Source organism: Pelophylax lessonae, assembly GCF_965119305.1.
Source record: "Pelophylax lessonae genome assembly, chromosome: 1".
In the NCBI taxonomy this organism is placed as follows: Eukaryota; Metazoa; Chordata; class Amphibia; order Anura; family Ranidae; genus Pelophylax; species Pelophylax lessonae.
The window spans coordinates 431359954-431379235 of NC_138768.1; the positions used below are offsets into that span (position 1 = coordinate 431359954).

At 42.2% G+C, this 19282-nt stretch overlaps 1 protein-coding gene across 2 annotated transcripts in view; it reads right to left on the reverse strand.

The window, feature by feature from the left end:
- Positions 1-1593: 1593 nt before the first annotated feature.
- The window catches only part of SNX30 (sorting nexin family member 30), a 125696-nt gene continuing 108007 nt past the window's right edge, over positions 1594-19282 (reverse strand). For both annotated transcript variants that reach the window (XM_082255845.1, XM_082255844.1), the window contains exons 7-9: positions 17189-17275; positions 6649-6801; positions 1594-2395 (exon numbers count right to left, since the gene is read on the reverse strand). In XM_082255845.1, the coding sequence (XP_082111971.1) occupies positions 2336-2395; positions 6649-6801; positions 17189-17275 (300 nt within the window). In that variant the 3' untranslated portion in view covers positions 1594-2335. The remainder of the gene's footprint in view (positions 2396-6648; positions 6802-17188; positions 17276-19282) is intronic.

Below are 19282 nucleotides of genomic sequence, written 5' to 3' on the forward strand. Positions count from 1 at the left end.
GAACATTAATTTATAAAGGTAAGATAGCAGAAATCTGTACTTACCTCATGTAATATTCCCCCAGTCTCTTAGTCTTTTGGCATGTCTTCAGCAGTCACCAGCGGCATGGCTCTGAGCCATGCTGGAGGAGGTGGGTGGAGCCAAAACAGACTAGGCACGGAGGAGGAAGAAGTTCCTCCTCTGCTCTGAATGCTGGGTCCTCTCCTCGGCCACATAACGTGACGTCACTGGTTGCTAGATGCCAACCGACAGGCGATTCTAGCATCCAGTGCTGGAGGCAGCGAACAGTGCAGGGCAGCGCTGCTGCTCCTGAATCACATTAAATAATCACCCCATGCACCAGCCCAGGATCGGCCCTGGAGCATGGAGAGGACAGGGTTGCCAAAGGTTCCTGAACTCCGTTCCGGTGCGTTTGCGGCAGAAAAAAAGCTCTGGTCACATTCAGGCAATTTTGCTATGAAGTGTACTGATCTGAGTCTACTAATCCCAAGTAAGCAGATGGAAGCAGTAAATAGTCATATTTCTTTTATAGGATTAGTGGAGGAGAAATAGGTTGTGTGTTTGAAAAGATTGTTCCCCACATACCACCAGCATTTTAAATGGCATCATCTGATCTCTGAACTTTGTGGCAGCATTTTAAATGTCTTGTGCTCCAGTGGACTCCTAAAGTCCACCCATAAATGCTATCAACATTTTACAAAAAACAGTTTATGAATAAGGAGGTCATTATTTTTGGTATTATGATAAGCACTATATAGGTTCCTGCTGATAAGTAATGACAGGGGTGAGTCAGAAGTTAAAATGAGTGGTACAAGATGGCAATGTGTATATTCTCACTGCATAGTCTTACAAGGTTTAAGAGAGTTCAAAAAGTTTATAGGGGGGTGGGATGGACAGCAGTAGATGGGCAGCCAGCTCATCAGAGTAGGAAGGGCTCTGTGGAAGGAAAGCAGACACAAAGAGCAGCGCTGATCTAAGTGCAGTATTTACAGTGGCAAAGATACACTTTATTAAAATGCACTTACAGACCGGAAGGGTAAAGGGGGCATGTAGTAAGCCACATTGTGCGGGTCCGTCCTAAGGGAAGGCTGGGGTCCTCAGCGTGTCACGTTGCAGGCAGCACCAGTGGAATCCGGAGCTTCGGGTCAGTAGCTACTGCCGGCAACATGACATGACAAGGACCCCAGCCTTCCCTCAGGATGAACCCGCACAATGTGGCTTACTACATGCCCCCTTTACCTTGCCTGTCTGTGAGTGCATTTTAATAAAATTTATCTATGCCACTGTAAATACAGCAGTTAGATTGGCGCTGCTCTTTGTGTCTGCGTTATTTTTGGTGGCCTTCAAACAGTTGTCGAGTTGATTTGATCCATTACTATTAGCTGACACACACTTATAAAAGGGGTCCTGTGAAGCCCAATACTGCTTTGATTTATATTGGATGGGGCCATCAACCTAATCACTTCATCACCAACTCACCCTTGTGTTCGTAGGGTGTGTGACTGGCATATGGTCTTTCAATAACAAGCACAACACATTTTTCAGATGTATTTTATTATTTTAAAAAAGTCATAAACATATTTACTTTAAATTTTAGTTTTTTTGCATGGACAATCAAAACCATTAACAAAAAAATAACTTCTGGACCAGTTGTTCCCTTTAATCTGCTTCAGATAAGGCCCCAGTGTAAACAGAACTCTCCTGCTCTAATCTGGCTTTATGGCATGAAATATCAACATGTTGCAGTTTTTACAGCTTTAAATTTCAGGGAAAAGAATGAAGCACATCGAGGGGGAACTTCATGCCACCAACACAGTTCATGCGAACATCTGGAACCTCTGGTAAGGAGGCAAAGGAAACTATACAACAGGACTGTACAAAAAAATCAGTGATGTCAGTCCTCTGAAAGATATATAGAAAAAGAGGTAAACGCCATAGAAACATTTTTCTGGAAACACACTCTGTGAAGAAACAAAATGAGAAGCTGCATTGCTGTGGGACTTTAAACTCCTTTAGTGGCTCAGCTGTAATAGATAAAGCCTCTTCTGCTTAGTGTTACGCAAGTGAAAAGCTCCTCCACCCTGGAGTGGTTGTGTGAGTTTCATATTGTGTCCAGGACTTTTCTTAGCTCAGTTAAAGCAGCTTTTCATGTCGGAATTTTCTAGAAGAGCAGTAAACACACATAATAAATTTAGAAAAGGGGAATGGGGGGGTCAAGAAAAGTTAAAGTTTGGTATATTTGCTTTGTAACAACACAAGTGAAGGGTCCTTCAGGCTGTTAGTCACACTGTATGAAGAATTGTGCAACAGGTTCAAACGTAACGCCAGACGGTCTTCATTTAGGCTCTGGTTTATCTTGCAACAGCGGTATAATGGACTCCCATGCAGTAAGGCACTAATAGAGGGACAAAAAACAAGTGTAAGAGATGAAATTCTGTCTCTAGATCATTTATATTTGACATTTTTTTCACATCCTTGTAAACTATGGTGAATCATTTTGGTAACTTTTATTAAATACTAGAACATCTCTATAGTATCCATTATGTTTGTTCCTTATGGAGAGATGCAAATCAGAAAACGGGCTTTGCCACCAAAGGAGAAAAGGCATTCTTCACAGTGCAATTTATTTATAAATCGTCAGGTTTTCATAAGGTGCAACAAACCGATTCATTAAGGGGTTTTTTCACCTACAATCTGCACAATGCACTGTGCAGAGGAATGTTCAGACTTTCACACAGATGCCTCCACTAAGCGGAATCTGCTTGCTCAGTGGGGGATCTCCCTGCTGATCCTAGCTGAGCAGGCAGATGACAGGTCTGTGTCCGCTATGCAGAGCAGACATGGACACAGTCCCGCTCTCCTCTATGGGGCAATCAGATGGAAAAGGATCATCTGTCCGTTTCCATCCAATCCGCCGGACAGATGGAAAATAGGACCACCATCTGTCTGTTTTTGGCAGACAGGATTGGATCGGATGGTGGCAGGTGTGAGCCAACATGTCTCGGCTGACATCCGCCACTCCATAGAAGACAAAGCAGGGTCCAATAAGGTCCGCGTGAAAAACTGACAGGCGGACTTGATCGTACACCCTGTGTAAAAGGGGCCTAAGGCACCTTTCACACAGGCGGACCGTTCAGACACGCCTGTCAGTTTTTTTGGCGGATCTGAACGGTCCCCCCATGCATTCCTATGGGGCATCGGATGTCAGCAGAGACATGTCCGCTGACATCCGACCCGATCCATCAAATCTGGACGGATGGAAGCCCTGTTTTCAATCCGTCCAGCGGATCGGATGAGAACGGACCGACGATCCGTTCCCATCCGATTTCCCCCATAGAGATGCATGGAGAACTGACAGCTGTGTCTCCGCACACAGCGCAGAAACACAGCTGTCATCCTTCTGCTCAGCGGGGGATCGGCGGATCGATCCCCGCTGAGAAAAGCGGAGTTCGTTTGACGGACAGGGTGTGTGAGAAAGAGCCCTTAATCAACGTCCTCCCCTTGGACAGCGAGCAGCTGACATTTTAGTGTGGCTGTTCGCTCTCATTCCTGGCTGTGAACTCTGACATAGTGATCATATGCAGGCTGCAGATTTTAATGACATAAAGACAAGCCTTCAGGCTGCATTGTTCATCAACAACGCCATCTAATAATATTGTTACCGTCAGTATCAGCTGCACAATTAAAAATAATCATTTGTGCATTTATCAGCCTGTATTAAAAACAGAGCCATCTATTAATAATGTCACCGTCAGTATCAGCTGCACAATTAAAATTAATAATTTGTGCATCAGCCTGTACTAAAAACAGAACAATTTTTATTTTTTTTTTACTAAAACATACCATAAAATGCATTATATTTTATTAAAAATGTATTTAACCACTTGCCGACCGACCCACACAGATTTACTGCAGCAGGGTGGCTCGGCTGCACATCAGATCTACGTGATTATGTGCACACGGTTTCCGCGGCGCACACACGCCACCTGAGCCGCGCTCCCGCTGTGATTAGACACAGCAGGAGGCAGACCGTGGGAGGAGTGGGTTCGATCGCTGCCGGGCTCCCGTGATCTTCGGCAATACCGACAGGAGAACCGTCTGGAATGTAAACAATGCAAGACGGCTCTCTTGTCAGAGAGGCAGGGAAAGATCGTGTGATTCAGATAAGCTGAATCACCGATCTCTCTTTGCCTCTGTTCAATCCACCCCCCCAGATCTAGAAAGCACAAATAGGGAACATATTTAACCCCTTGATCACCCCCAGTGTTAAAACCTTCACTGCCAGTGTCATTTATACAGTAACAGTGCATATTATTTAGCACTGATCCCTGTATTAATGTCACTGGTCCCCAAAAAGTGTCACTTAGTGACAGATTTGTCCACTGCAATGTTGCAGTCCCGATAAAAATCACTGATCGCCCCCATAACTAAAAAATAAATAAATAAACAAATAAAAAGCTTATAAATCTATCCCATAGTTTGTAAATGCTATAACTTTTGCGCAAACCAATTATTATACGCTTTTTGGGATTTTTCTTTTACCAAAAATATGTAGCAGAATACAAATTGGCCTAAACTGATAAAAAACAAATTCGATTTTTTTTTATTGGGAATGTTCTATTGCAGAAAGTAGAAAATATTGGTGTTTTTTTCAAAATTGCCGCTCTTTTTTTGTTTATAGTGCAAAAACGAAAAACCGCAAAGGTGATCGAATACCACCAAAAGAAAGCTCTATTTGTGGGAAAAAAAGGACATCAATTGTATTTGGGTATGGCATCGCATGACCGTGCAAATGTCAGTTAAAGCAACGCGGTTCCGAATCGCAAAAAATGGCCTGGTCATTAAGGGGGTCAAACCTTCCGGGGCTGAAGTGGTTAAAAATGATTTCAGTATACAAATAAGGAGTTTACCGACACATGTTGTTGCTGTTAAATTTAGCCTAGGCATCAATGACTACTAGGAATGAAAAGGTAATTTATATGGTATTCTTAGGATCAGAAGTCTTTTTTTTTTCTCCCACAAGCCAAAGGCATTATGGCTTGTGTATATGGGCCTTAAACAGGTTTGCTATAATACACCCTCCTTAGCAGCAACTCCTGCTGGCATGGAAATGTATGCAACTCACTCCCCTTCCTTTTACAAGTATTTTGTGATTTGCACAAAGAATTGCAATCATCAAATAACCACATTTTCACCCTAGTCCGCAAGTCACCTGCACATTGCATATCTGAAAAATATCATCACAGTGCTGTGATTTACTAAAACTGGAGAATGCAAAAGCGGGTGCAGCTGCCCATGGCAGCCAGTCATCAGCTTCTAACTTCAGCTTGTTCAAAAAGGCCCCTTTCACACATACGGTGCGTTTGTCTGTTTTTCATCCATCCATTGATGGATGAAAAACGGACATCAATGCATCTCTATGTAAAAATGGATGAAAACTGATGATCATCCGTTAACATCCGTTTTCATCTGCTTCCGTCAATGTCCATTTTTTGGAACAGATGAATGCCCTATTTTTCATCCGTTAAAAAAACGGATCGGACGAAAAACGGATGTAAACGGACAAAAACTGAAACATTTTGACGTGACTGAACTGATAAACTGAACGGACCGTATGTGTGAAAGGGGCCTTAAAGCGGTTGTAAACCTAAAATAAAAAAAAAAAACACCTGCAAGACAAAGGCATAATGAGCTAGTATGCATCGCATACTAGCTCATTATGAATTACATACCTTAGAACACGCTGTGATTGGCCGAAGCCGCGATGACGTCACTCCCGCGCAAAGCGCGCAGGAGTCATTTTCCGGCAAGCTCCTGGCAAGGGAAGCTGAAGGTCCGCCGGACCTTCAGAGCGCATGCGCTGCTCACCTGAGCGGCTGCATGCACTGCAAATATCTCCTAAACCGTGCCGGTTTAGGAGATATTATTTGTACCTACAGGTAAGCCTTATTATAGGCTTACCTGTAGTTAAAAGTGAAAAAAAGCGGTATACTACCGCTTTAAGCTTTGACAAAAAAAAAAAACTTGGAAGCAGTTTTTATGCACAGCTGCACCAGATTTTGCACTCTCCAGTTTTAGTAAATCAACCCCTATATGCCTGAAATGCCTCAGCTTTCAAGAAACATAACTCATGGGTAATCAGTTAAAAAACAGTAACTATAACAGCAGCTATTTGAGAGTGAAAAAGTAGTAAAGTCTCTACCTTAACTTGTACCTACTGATAAGCTTTCAACTAAATTCTCCTAAACTTGCACCAATTAGGAGATATTCACATTGGCAAAAGCCGATGACGTCACCTGCGTATGTTCATTGACGCTCTGCATTAAAGGGCATATAGTATGCCGTGGAATGCCAAACAGCCGAGGCCCATGAACCCAGAAGGAAGACCTGGAAAAGACAGACCCCAAGCAGCAGTGACAGGGCAGAGGGCTTCCTTTGAAAGGTAAGTCATAATGTGCTAGTATGCGGTACATACTAGCATATTATGGCATAAACCTGCAGGGTACCCATTTTTTTTGCGGTTTACTACCAGTTTAATGGGTTCCACACATACTTCTAAATAAGAACGCTAGTCAAAAAAAAAAAAAAAAAAAGCTCACAACATTAAAATATGGCATGCATGAATTCTAAAATATTTATTCTCTTAACCTTTTCGTAATATTGAATGTTTTTGTCAGCCATTCCCATGAGCAGTTGGCGAAAATCTTGTCTCTTGTTATTCTGCCACCTATCCATGTCCGCTTTCAAGTCAGCATTGAAGCATTCTACTTTGTCCTGGCACTTCTCCACTTCAGTTGGCACCTGAAAAAAAGAATAATGCATAATTAAAATATCTGTAAAGGCTACATAGCGAGGTTTCTAAGAAAATGAGGTTCGTACTTTTTAGTTTCCCTTTGGTTACACAGCGCTTTACTCAAAAGGTGACTTTTGAACAGCTTCACATACAAAAAGGTTTTTAGCTCCTTTATTTTTAAGTGCATATTCTTCGGGACCTTTCTTTGGTAATTTTTGAAAACAATATATATTTTTCATATTAAGCAAAGAAATTGACAAAAATGATGCAGTTTTTAGTTTGTTTAATGAGTAATGTATTTAGTTTAATCAATACTACTACAGATATTTTTGCTAAACTATTTTGAACCAGGGACCCAAACCATATGTAGATTTCATTAAATACACAACCTATGGTCGATAAACAAGTGTCTATATTTTAGATTTTTAGATATTAGGCATTTTCCTGCTACAATGGCTGTACTTTTCAAACTGGCCTGGGAGGACGATAATGTACAGCAGGGCCATTGCTAACAGGTTAATTAAAAGAAGAAACTATCAGTTAAGAAAATAATTATTTCTAGGCTAGGTTTATGTATGAGTCCTTACTATGTTAATGTGTGTGCATATACAGGTGCATCTAAAGTAGAATATCATCAAAAAGGTAATTTAATTCAAAAAGTGAAACTCCTATATTAGATAGATTCTTTACACATAGAGTGATACATTGCAAGCATTTCTTTATTTTATTTCGAAGATTATGGCTTACAGCTAGTGAAATGCCAAAATTCAGTATCTCAGAAAAGTAGATTACATAAGACCAATAAAAAAAAAAGGATTTTTAATACAGAAATGTTGGTTTACTGAAAGGTATGTCAATGTACAGTATAGTATGCACTCAATACTTGGTCAGGGTTCCTTTTGCATGAATTACTGCATCAATGCGGCGTAACATGAAGGCGAACGTCCTGTGGCACTGCTGAGGTATTATGGAAGCCCAGGTTACTTTGATAGCGGCCTTCAGGTCGTCTGCATTGTTGGCTCTAGTGTCTCTCATCTTTCTCTTGACAATACCCCTCAGATTCTCTAAGGCAGTGATGGCGAACCTTGGCACCCCAGATGTTTTGGAACTACATTTCCCATGATTCTCATGCACACTGCAGTGTAGTTGAGCATCATGGGAAATGTAGTTCCAAAACATCTGGGGTGCCAAGGTTTGCCATCACTGCTCTAAGGGGTTTAGGTCAGGCGAGTTTGCTGGCCAATCAAGCTCAGTGATACCATGATCATTAAACCAGGCATTGGTACTTTTGGCAGTGTGGGAAGGTGCCAAGTCCTGCTGAAAAATTAAATCAGCATCACCACAAAGCTGGTCAGTGAAGGGAAGCATGAAGTGCTCAACAATGTCCTGGTAGAGGGCTGAGCTGACTTTGGATTTGATAAAACACAACGGACCAACACCAGAAGATGACATGGTTTTGCAAATGATCACTGACTGTGGAAACTTCACACTGGACCTCATCCAACTCGGATTCTGTGCCTCTCCACTCTTCTTCCAGACTCTGGGGCCTTCATTTTTAAATTAAATGCAAAATTTACTTTCATCCAAAAAAAAAAACAAAAAAACTTTGGACCACTGAGCAACAGTCCAGTCATTTTTCTCCTTAGCCCAGGTAAGACGCTTCTGACATTGTCTCTGGTTCAGGAGTGGCTTGACCCAAGGAATGAAAGAGCTGTAGCCCATGTCCTGGATATGTCTGTGTGTGGTGGCTCTTGAAGCACTGACACTAGCAGTAGTCCACTCCTTGTGACTATCCCCCAAATTCTTGAATGGCCTTTGCTTCAAAATCCTCTCAAGGATGCAATTATCCCTGTTGCTTGTGCACCTTCTCCTACCACACTTTTTCCTTCCAATCAACTTTCCATTAATATGCTTGTTTACAGCACTCTGAACACCAAGCTTCTTTAGCAATGACCTTTTGTGACTTACCCTTCTTATGGAGGGTGTCAATGACAGTCTTCTGGACAACTGTCAAGTCAGCAGTCTTCCCCGTGATGGTGCAACCTACTGAACCAGACTGAGAGACCATTTAAAGGCTCTGAAAACCTCTACAGAGGTTTTAAATTAAATAGCTGATTAGAGTGTGACAACCATGCGTCTACAATATTTCCCTTTTTTCATTATATTTTATTTTCCGAGATACTGAATTTTGGGTTGTAGCTGTAAGCCATAATTATCAAAATTAAAAGAAAGAAATGCATAAAATATATATCACTCGGTAATGAATCTATATACTACTGTATACGAGTTTCCCTTTTTAAATTGAATTACTGAAACAAATGAACTTTTTGATGATATTCTAATTGTTTTGGGATGCACCTGTATATATCAAGCCAGGCTTGATAAAGGACATGGTTCCCAAATGCATTGCCTTGGTTACCATACCACACACTGAACAGAAAGTGAGCAGATACACACACCAGCCAGGCTTTAGCCACCGATAGTGCCGATAGTGGAAAGCACTGTTGAAGTGCGGGTGTGTGTAATACTCTCTTACTGGTCTGTCAGTGATCTGAAGGTGGAAGATGGGACTGAGCAGTCATCCTGCAAATACCACTGACCCCACTTACTGGCTACTCCCTTTTGCAGAATGGCTGTGCATAGAGCACCCTATTGATATTTGTATATGAAAATAATGCAATGTGTGTTTTAATGTGAATAAAATATTTTTATTATACCAGATCTGTGTTTCCTTTTGTCTTATTTATTTGTAAATGCCTCTCTCGTATAGACATCCAAAAGCCCTAAGACTGCAGAAGGGTGCCGGCACCATGGATGGGATGACAGCAGTCCCTGCAGACTCAGAGCTGTAATTCAAGTGACACTCTATAGTATTCTGCTACACGCCACCCCTGGCAGTACATAAAAGTTTATTTAGGGAAGTGAGGAAGGAGCTTAGAAGCTGGGTCAGCACAGAAGAGGAGAGGGAAATTCCTTTTTCTGGAGAAATCACATTTTTAAGCAAGTTTAAAGGCATATTAATAGTCAAATAATTGATTGAAAGGAAAATGTTTTTCCTTACAACCTGGATATATATATATATATATATATATATATATATATATATATATATATATATATATATATATATATATATATATATATATATACACACATACATACATACATACATACATACATATACACACACACACTATATGGTCCAAAGACTGTGCAAATCTGGCCCTCATAGCTATATAAAATCTGACATACCATTCCAAAATCCCAAGCATTAATATTGAGTTGCCCCCCCCCCCTTTCTTTTTTTTTTTTTTTATTAAAACCTGCATATAGCTACTATATGGCCAAAAGATTATGCTCACCTGCCCTTCATACCTATATAAAAACATATCAAACATCCCATTGCCCCCATAAAAGGCAGGATTTTTGAGTGTGCCTGTGGGAATTTGGGCTCATTTAGCCAAACGAGCATTTGTGAGATCAGGTGTTGATGTTGGATGAGAGGACCTGGCCCACAATCAGCTTTGACTCTCATCCCAAGGGTGTTTAATAGGGTTGAGGTTAGAGGTGCATCAAATGAAAACTGAAAATGACAGTTTTTTAAAAATATATATATTTTTATATAGAATTGTATTATCTTTGACTTTTTAATTAATATAATGAATTTAAATGAATATGAAATTATTTTCGCCCATTATTGGCACCTTTAAGGCAAGAAAAGATCAAGAAAGGTATATCCCTTTAAATTCTATGTACCATATTTTTCGCCGTATAAGACGCATAAGATGCGTCTTATACGACAAATACACATTTTGCCTGCATTAAAAATGCCCCATTAACGACCATTAAACTAACCGGCCGCGGCTGGTACTCGCGAGTATTCAAATTACACTGGCCGCCATCTCTGTCTTGGCTCCAGTGTGTGTGTGTGTCACCTCCCTATGCTGCTGACTGGCCGAGGCGAGCAGGGCCGGGGCGAGCGGCAATGCTGATTGGTTTGGAGCAGTGTGGGTGGGCGAGCTGTGGGCGGGAGCCAGAGCAAGAGAGCGGAGCAGCTTTCCAGGCAGCACAGCACAAGAACGAACCCGCTTAGCAGTTACCACAGACAGTGAAGGCAAGAGAAACAGGATGGTAAAAACCTCCACTGCACCTCTGTGAGCCCCCTAGGTGATAAACACGTACCCTTATGTCATGTGACTGGCGCTTTGTATGATTATTTCAGCCTGGCTCTCCACACACAGATTATATATCAGCAGAGTACTAGAAACTCCTCAAAACTTTCCCTGAAGACAGCAAAGACCTGAGAATCTTTATTTTCTAGATTTTCCTCCTTTAAATATGGTATGTCTTCACACTGGTCCCTTGCTCTTCGATTGTGGTGTTAAAAATCCTGCTTGCTGCATTTTTGTCAGTTAAAAGAACTGCACCAAATACGCACCTCCCCATTTAAATGCATTAAAAAACGCATCAAGAACGCAACTGTGTTAAGTTTTTGATGCCGTTTTTGAGTCACATGACCTATGAAAAACAAACCATAAGCACTGTAAAATTGCAGCGAAAACGTGTGCGCTTTGCTTTCAGCACCATTATGGGCACCTTTTTCAATTGCTTTTAACACCATTTTCGGGCCACCAAATTTTTGGTGCTTTTCTAGTTAAGGTCAGGGCTCTCTGTAGGCCACTTAAAAGGATAACTTCACCTTTAAAAAAAAATAAAAAACAACAAATGCAAATTGTTTTGCAGGTAAAAAATGTGTATTATATTTTGTTGCCTGAAAAGCAATGCACCCGTGAACAGCAGATCTCTGATGCGATACAGGACTACTGCAGACCAGTCAGTGTATCTGCTTGCTCGTACCTCGTATGGACAAGCTGATACCCTCTGACAGGAAGAATCAATTAACTACCACAGTGCTCACTGCTCCCTGGTTGTTTATTAAGAACTACAAGCCGACAGCCGCTATAGCTGTCAGGACTTGTAGTTTTCCATTCACAGAGGACTGTAAATGAGTGACGTGGCCGGGTGGGTGAAGCCCCGCACAGCTGCATTTTTTTTTCTTTACATTTTGACAGCTAGCAGGGGGAGAAGATCCCCCACTAGCTGTCACAGCAGGGGCTGGTCCTTTTATAACATGTTAAACCCTAAATATGGGTGTAACGTAACATGCTATGAAAGGTGAACTTATCCATTAGGCTTCTCCAGATCAAACCATTTCTTTACTGACCTGACTTTGTGGATCTAAACTAATTTTGGTGGGGTGTCACTTTACTTTTTGCCATATAGTGTACCTAGAATTATTTACTGGTATTTAAATGCGGACATTACTCAGTAAACACAATGCTCTCTGTGTATAGCAGATACTGCAAAAGTGGTTGGACCCTGTTCACAAATGTATATTGTAAAGTCCATCTAAAGCCAAAACTTTTTTTCCCCATTATAGGTGAGGTTGTAACAGTTAAAATTCCTGTCATTTTTGCAAGCTATGTGCCACTATGCTTCCTAACCTGTAGCCACAACAGGATTTGAAAGGTGTAAATTCTCCAAGGTGAGAAAAGTCTCCTATGAGACAGCTATCACCACAACAAATGTTCTAATTCGGAGATTTCCCCCTTTATTCCTGTCCTAGTGACAATTCAAATATTTTGGATTTTGCCATCACTTTCTTTCCCAGTGATATTGAAAAATCCCTAGTGGTGACACAACAATAAAAATAGTTGATAGGGGTAAAAAAAAAAGGTTTCACGTTTAGATATTCTTTAGGGCCCTTTCACAATGGTGCACTTACAAATGTGCTATGCATTTTGCAAAGACACATAGAGTTTTTGACATGTTTTTTTATTCATTTTTGGTGCATTTTCGGGATTCATGACTCCCAGCACGCATGGGTAAAACTTGGACATGGGACTCAAAAAACGCACCGAAAACATTTTCCCATTCATTTCAATGAGGAGGTGGGCTTTTTTAACCACTTGCTCTCCAGAAGGTTTTCCCCCCTTCATGACCAGGGTTTTTTTTGCGATTCAGCACTGTGCTACTTTAACTTGCAATTTCTCAGTCATGCAACACTGTAAATTAAATTTCTATCTTTTTTTACACAAATAGAGCGTACTTTTCGTGGGATTTGATCACCACTGGGTTTTTTATTTTTTATTATATAAACGAAAATTGAAAAAAAAAATCATTATCTTCTACTTTCGATTATAAAACCTAAGCAATAAGAAAAAGAAAATCAAATGTCTTCATAAATTTAGGTCAAAATGTATTCTGCTACATGTCTTTGGTAAAAGAAAATCTCATTATGTGTTTTATTGATTAGCTGTTATGACAGTTATAGCGTCTACAAACTATGGTATATATACTAGAATTTATGCAGCATTGATGCTATACTGGTAATGGTGATGATCGGCAACTTAATATGGGACTGTGATAGGGTGGCAGGCAAACTGGCACTAACAGACCCTCGCTGGGAGGTACACTAACTGACATCAATAGTGACACTAATACAGTACTGTAAACCAGGAGTTCCCAAACTGTGGGTCGGGACCCACTGGTGGGTCGCGATCTGCGTTTGAGTGCGTCGCGCTGGGCCGGAAATCACTGTGAGCAGGCCAGCTCAAATTGTGCTGTGCGAGCCCACACAAATTACAGAGAGCCAGAGCAGACAAATCGCGATGGATTCAGGACCACGCCAACACAGTTTACGGAGGCTGGTCTGCATTTCCCACGAGATGGATACTCGCATCAGTGAGTAACCATTTCTATGGCATTGTAATTTTGTATTTGTACGTATGTGGGCTGTTATGTAGGATAGGTTCATGGGGTGCAGAGCCAGCTCCTCAGTCCTGCTGTCAGTCACTGCCACAGTGGTGGTGGCTAGAATGGCAGCTAGATTCTCTCAGCTATAGCGGGCAGAGACGGCAGCCTCGGTGTCATAGGAGGACCAGGTGGTCCAGTGGTGTCAGGAGTTCATGGCAGCTTCTGTGACCCCAGTAGAGGCTCTGAAGGAGAAGAGACAGGACACCAAGACCCGCATAGAGCTCCTCATCATGGAGACTCTGGGTGAGGTGTGCTGGGCCCTAGAGAGGGCAAATAGGGGCTTCACCTTCACTGTGGACCGCTGGGAGAGGAAGGAGGGTAAGTGCCATATAGCCGGCTGATCACTGTCCTGGGGTGGTTGATTTCTGTCCTCTGCCTGCCTTATACTGTCTATGAGGGTGCTGATTACTTACAACTATTATTTCCATTAATATAGCGCCAACAAATTTTGTAGCTCTTTACAATATTCAATTACAAGCAAGTGGGTCCTGAAAAATAACTGAATTCAGAAGGGGGTCTCGGCCCAAAAAAGTTTGGGAAGCCCTGCTGTAAACTGTCACTGTACTAATGACACTGGCTGGGAAGAAGTTAAACTATGGGCAATCAAGGGATTAACTGTGTGCTTAACAAGTGTAATGTGTGTTGATTTTACGAAGATCTGGCTGTTTAAGGCTATGTTCACACTGGCATTAAAAGCAGGCGTTTGAGAGGCGTTAAAAACATCCCTCAAATGCCTATGCAGAAGATACAATAGACAGCACACAGTGCTGTTCACATTATCAAAACATAAAGATTTAGCGTTGCGCCACAATTGAGGCCTCATATTGAGTCAGGAGGCATTTGCGGCCTTTCAACGCCTCCCATTCAGGTCTATAGTAACACTTCGCAAACGATCTGGCAGGCAGTTGTGGTGCATTAAGATTAGTTTATTTCCTGTAAGGGAATGGGTGTTTGTGAAGCAGTTTTAACTTGCCTTAACGCTCTTCAAACGCTTCAAAACTGCCTACTGGGCGTTTGGGGAGCATTGTTAACTCGTCATTAACGCTTGTAAAATGTCAGTATAATGCCCATACTAAAGCTCAATAACGCCAGCCTAATGCACATACTAACACTATAGGAGCGTTTGTTAGGGCGTTAGAAGTTTAGCCAAGTGTGAACAAGCCCTAAAAGCAGGGAGAAGAAACAGCCCGATTGCTGCTCTGTGAAAAGAATCCTGTGTGTCTGTACACACAGGGCTCTGTGCTGTGATTGGACACAGCTGATCAGCAGGTCTCAGCCATAAATCATTGGGTGACAGCTGTTGACAAGATCACACTGTGTCCAACCACAGTGCAAGTCAGCAGGGGGCGTGCCCCAAACGCAGAAGCAAGCTGACAGCAAATATTTACGTTACTGAGCCTACAGCTGCTTCTCAGTCACAGTAAGAGCCGGTTCACACTACCACTACCAGAAAGTCGCCCCGTGACTTGAAGAGACTTGTGCACTACTTTGAAGAGACAGACGACTTTGTCTGTGGGGAATGCCCGGCTAATCTCTTTCTTCTTCCTGGAAAGTCTGATAACAAGTCGTGTCAATTAAGATAAGGAGGCGACTCCCATTGAAGTATATGGGACAGTCGGATCACAGGTAGCCTCAAAGTAGTACAGGACCCTTTTCTGAAGTCGGAGCGACTTCAGTAGTGCCAATTAAGACGGCACTGATTGATTAACATTGCTTTTGTTATGTCAAGCTACCTGAGGCAACACAAGTTGCCTCACAAGTCGCGCTAGTGTGAATGGGCTCTAAATCTACTTAAGCATGCACTAAAAATGCACCATGCAGGACTTTTAAAAACACATCGCACCTGCAGCGCATTGGTGTGAAGAGTTCCATGGGATTTAAAGGGATAGATTTTTCATGCATTTTTGTTACGCTTTTTAACCACTTGCAGACCGCCCGCCGGCTTTTTACTGCGGCAGGGCGGCTCGGCTGCATCCAGTCAAGTAGTACTACGTGATTGGAGTGCATGTGGTTTCGGCGGCAGTGCGCGCGCCACCTGAGCCGCGCTTCCGCTGTGTATAGACACAGCAGGAGGCGGGCCGCGGGAGGAGAGGTGGCAATTGCTGCCTTCCTCCCGCGATCGTCCGGGAAGCCGAGATAAGACCCGCCTGCTTATGTAAACAAAGCAGGCGGATCTTCTCTCAGACAGGCAGGGACAGATCAGCAGTCTCAGCAGTCCCCACACACAAACCAATTTAAATATGCTTTTTGGGTTTTTTTTTTTTTTTTTACAAAAAATATGTAGCAGAATACAAATTGGCCTAAACTGATAAAAAAATTAATTTTTTAAACATTTTCTATTGGGAATGTTTTATAGCAGAAAAGTAAAAAATATGGCGTTTTTTTCAAAAGTGTCGCTATTTTTTGTTTAAAGCGCAAAATATAAAAATCACACAGGTGATCAAATACCACCAAAAGAAAGCTCTATTTGTGGGGAAAAAAGGACATCAATTTTATTTGGGTAGTTAGTAGACGCAATAACTATTGCGCAAACCAATGAAAATACGCTTATTGCGATTTTGTTTACCAAAATATTTAGCAGAAAACAAGTTGACCTAAAATGTTAAAAAGTTTTGCTTTTTAAATTTTTTTTTTGGGGAACGTTATAAAGCTGAATGTGAAAAATATTGTTTTTTTTTTTTTTTTTTTCAGAATTGTCGCTCTTTTTTTAGAAACATAGAATGTGTCGGCAGATAAGAACCATTTGGCCCATCTAGTCTGCCCAATATATCTGAATCCTATGAATAGTCCCTGGCCCTATCTTATATGAAGGATAGTCTTATGCCTATCCCATGCATGCTTAAACTCCTTCACTGTATTTGCAGCTACCACTTCTGCAGGACCGCGTTTGTTTAAAACGTAAAACCTAAAAATCGCACAGGTGATCAAATACCACCAAAGGAAAGCTCTATTTGTGGGGAAAAACAATTTTATTTGGATACAGCGTTGCATGACTGTGCAATTTTCTGTTAAGAAAAATCACAAAAAATGGCCTGTGTCATTAAGAGGGGCAAATCCTTCTGGGGCTGAAGTGGTTAAAAACCAAAATCACATCAAAAACTGATCAGTGTGAAAGCCCCCTTAGAATTTATTTTATAATATTGCTTGATATATTGCAAGATTTTGGAACAGGCATACCTCTGCAGCATGTGTGTAAAGAGGAGAACAATATTCGTGGGACTTTAAATGAGGTAAGTCACTTAGTCGATATCAGGATTAGATAAAATCTAAGAATAATAAATAATTTATAAATGGTTTATTTGATATTTCTAAACCATTTATAAATTATTTATTATTCTTAGAGTTCATATAATTCTGATATCGACTAAGCGACTTACCTCATTTAAAGTCCCACGAATATTGTTCTCCTGGAGAATAGAGGTTTGTCACTTAAAAAAAGCATATACTTCAGATCATATCTTTTTCTTTGTCTGTGTGTAGGAGGCTACAAAATTACACTCCATTCAGAATTGAAAAAAAAAAAAAGATGAAATCTAATGAGGCTGCTAGAACCAATTCTAATCAGATCTAAAATCTCACCCCAGTTCTTTCTTCTCTTCTCACGGCTGCAGCGTCCTGTTTAGCCTCATATTCTGCTTGCACTTGATCCCTTTTCTTTAGTACATTCTAGAAATATAGCAATACAATTATTAGTTAGCAGCTAGGAGGATGGGTTCTTGCAAAGATAACTTTCCGATTAAAAAAACAAAACAATAAAAAAACATGTGAATAGAAGAAACTCAAGAAAATGAGTGTTGAACCGTGTATCTTTAGATCCTTAGACTGGCCATACATGCTAAATGTTCTTGTACAGTTTGCTTTTAGATTTAGCTTAAACTATGTAGTGCAGGGCTGGACAAATTTGCTTGAAATCTAGGAGCCAGCTAAAAAAAGTTAGGAGCCAGTTTTCTTTCACGCATGCAGAATAGCCGGCTTCTGTCGGACCAGCTGCCATACACACGGGCCGAATGGCGGCCAGTTTTTATTGAATCGGCTGATGTTGCCCGGCATTGGGCCCGTGTGTACTTGGCTTGATGGTGTGATGGGCAGTGGCTCACTAGGGAAGGACAGTGCAACAAGTTGGAGGCCATAGGAGATCCAGTAACTCATGCCATCTTAGGTTCCTTTCCCATGGGCACCTCCGCTAAGCGGAATCCGCTTTACCAGTGGGGATCTCTCTGCTAATTCCCACTGAGCAGTTGGACGACAGGGCTTGTCTGCTTCGCTATGCAGAGTGAACATGGACACAGTCCCACTCTTCTCTATGGGGCATTCGGATGGAAATGGACTGCCTGTCCATTTCAATCCAATGCCATCTGATTTGATCCATCAGACGGATGGGAAAGTAGGACCACCATCCATCTGTTTTTGGCGGACAGGATCCGCCACTCCATAGAGGAGACTGAAGGGTCCGATCAGGCCCGCCTGAAAAACTGACAGGTGGACCTGATCAGACAGCCCGTGTGAAAGGGGCCTTCAGCTGTGTAGCATGACAGGGAGAGCATCAAAAATAATTAAAAAAATCATTTTAAATGGGGGAAAAATTTTTTTAAATAAATAAAAAAACATTTTCCAATTTTCAGGGGTTGTATATGGAACAGAGGCTGTTCTGACCAGCTGCCCCAAACTCCCTGTCCACTCACCGATAAGGACAGGGCACCAAATCAAGCCCTCATCTTCAACCTCTTCTCTGAGCAGTGAGAGCAAACAGGGGAAACCCTCAGCGCTGACAGTTGCAGCCCCAGCCACCACAAGAGGGCACCAGTTCCCCAACGTAAGCGTCTCCCTACAGCAGGCCGCAAAGCCACGGCCTCAATTACTAGCTGGCGCGGCATCCTAATCTGCGCACTTGCCGGCGGGAGCCGCATGGGAAAAGACACCTGCGGCAGTGTAGCCCAGATGTCAGGCCGCTAATTCTAGTCGCCAATGTGACCCGGCGCCCGGGGTTTGTCGAGCCCTGATGTAGTGCAAGGGCCTGCCTAATTGGATACAATTAAAAGTTGTTTTTACCTTGTATTATATGGTTTTTGGTAAATCTAAAGGAAAATTGTACAAGAGCAATGAACATGTATGGCCAGCCTTGGTTCTGACTTTGAACACAAATGGTACAATCATTTTTAGGGCTCCTTCACCAGGTGTGGCAAGATTGCTGCCCAGCAAAGTCCCACTGCAAGACAAGGCAATATGACAGACGTTGTACTGGTGTTAAAGCGGTTCTAAAGGCTAGACATTTTTTAATCTTAATGCATTCCTTGCATTAAGGTAAAATATGTCTTAACCACTTGCCGACCGCCGCACGACTATCTACGTCGGCGGTCAGCCCCTCACAGGCAAACTAACGTAGGGCTACGTTGCTTGCTTGTGAGGGTCTAGGGAGCGAGCGCGCGCCCCCGGGGGCGCGCTCCCGCTCCCGCGTGGTCACGGACCCCCCCGCGCGTGTGACCAGCGGACCCGATGTCCGCCGGTCACTCGGCGATCGGCGGGGGAGAGGGAGAATGTCAGGCAGCTTGTGTAAACAAACTGCCTGTCATTCTCGCTGCAAAGACACTGATAAAACAGATCTGGTATGTAGATCCGTTGATCAGTGTCCTTACAGCTAGAGCCACAGCCAATCACAGTAGAAACCACGCCCCT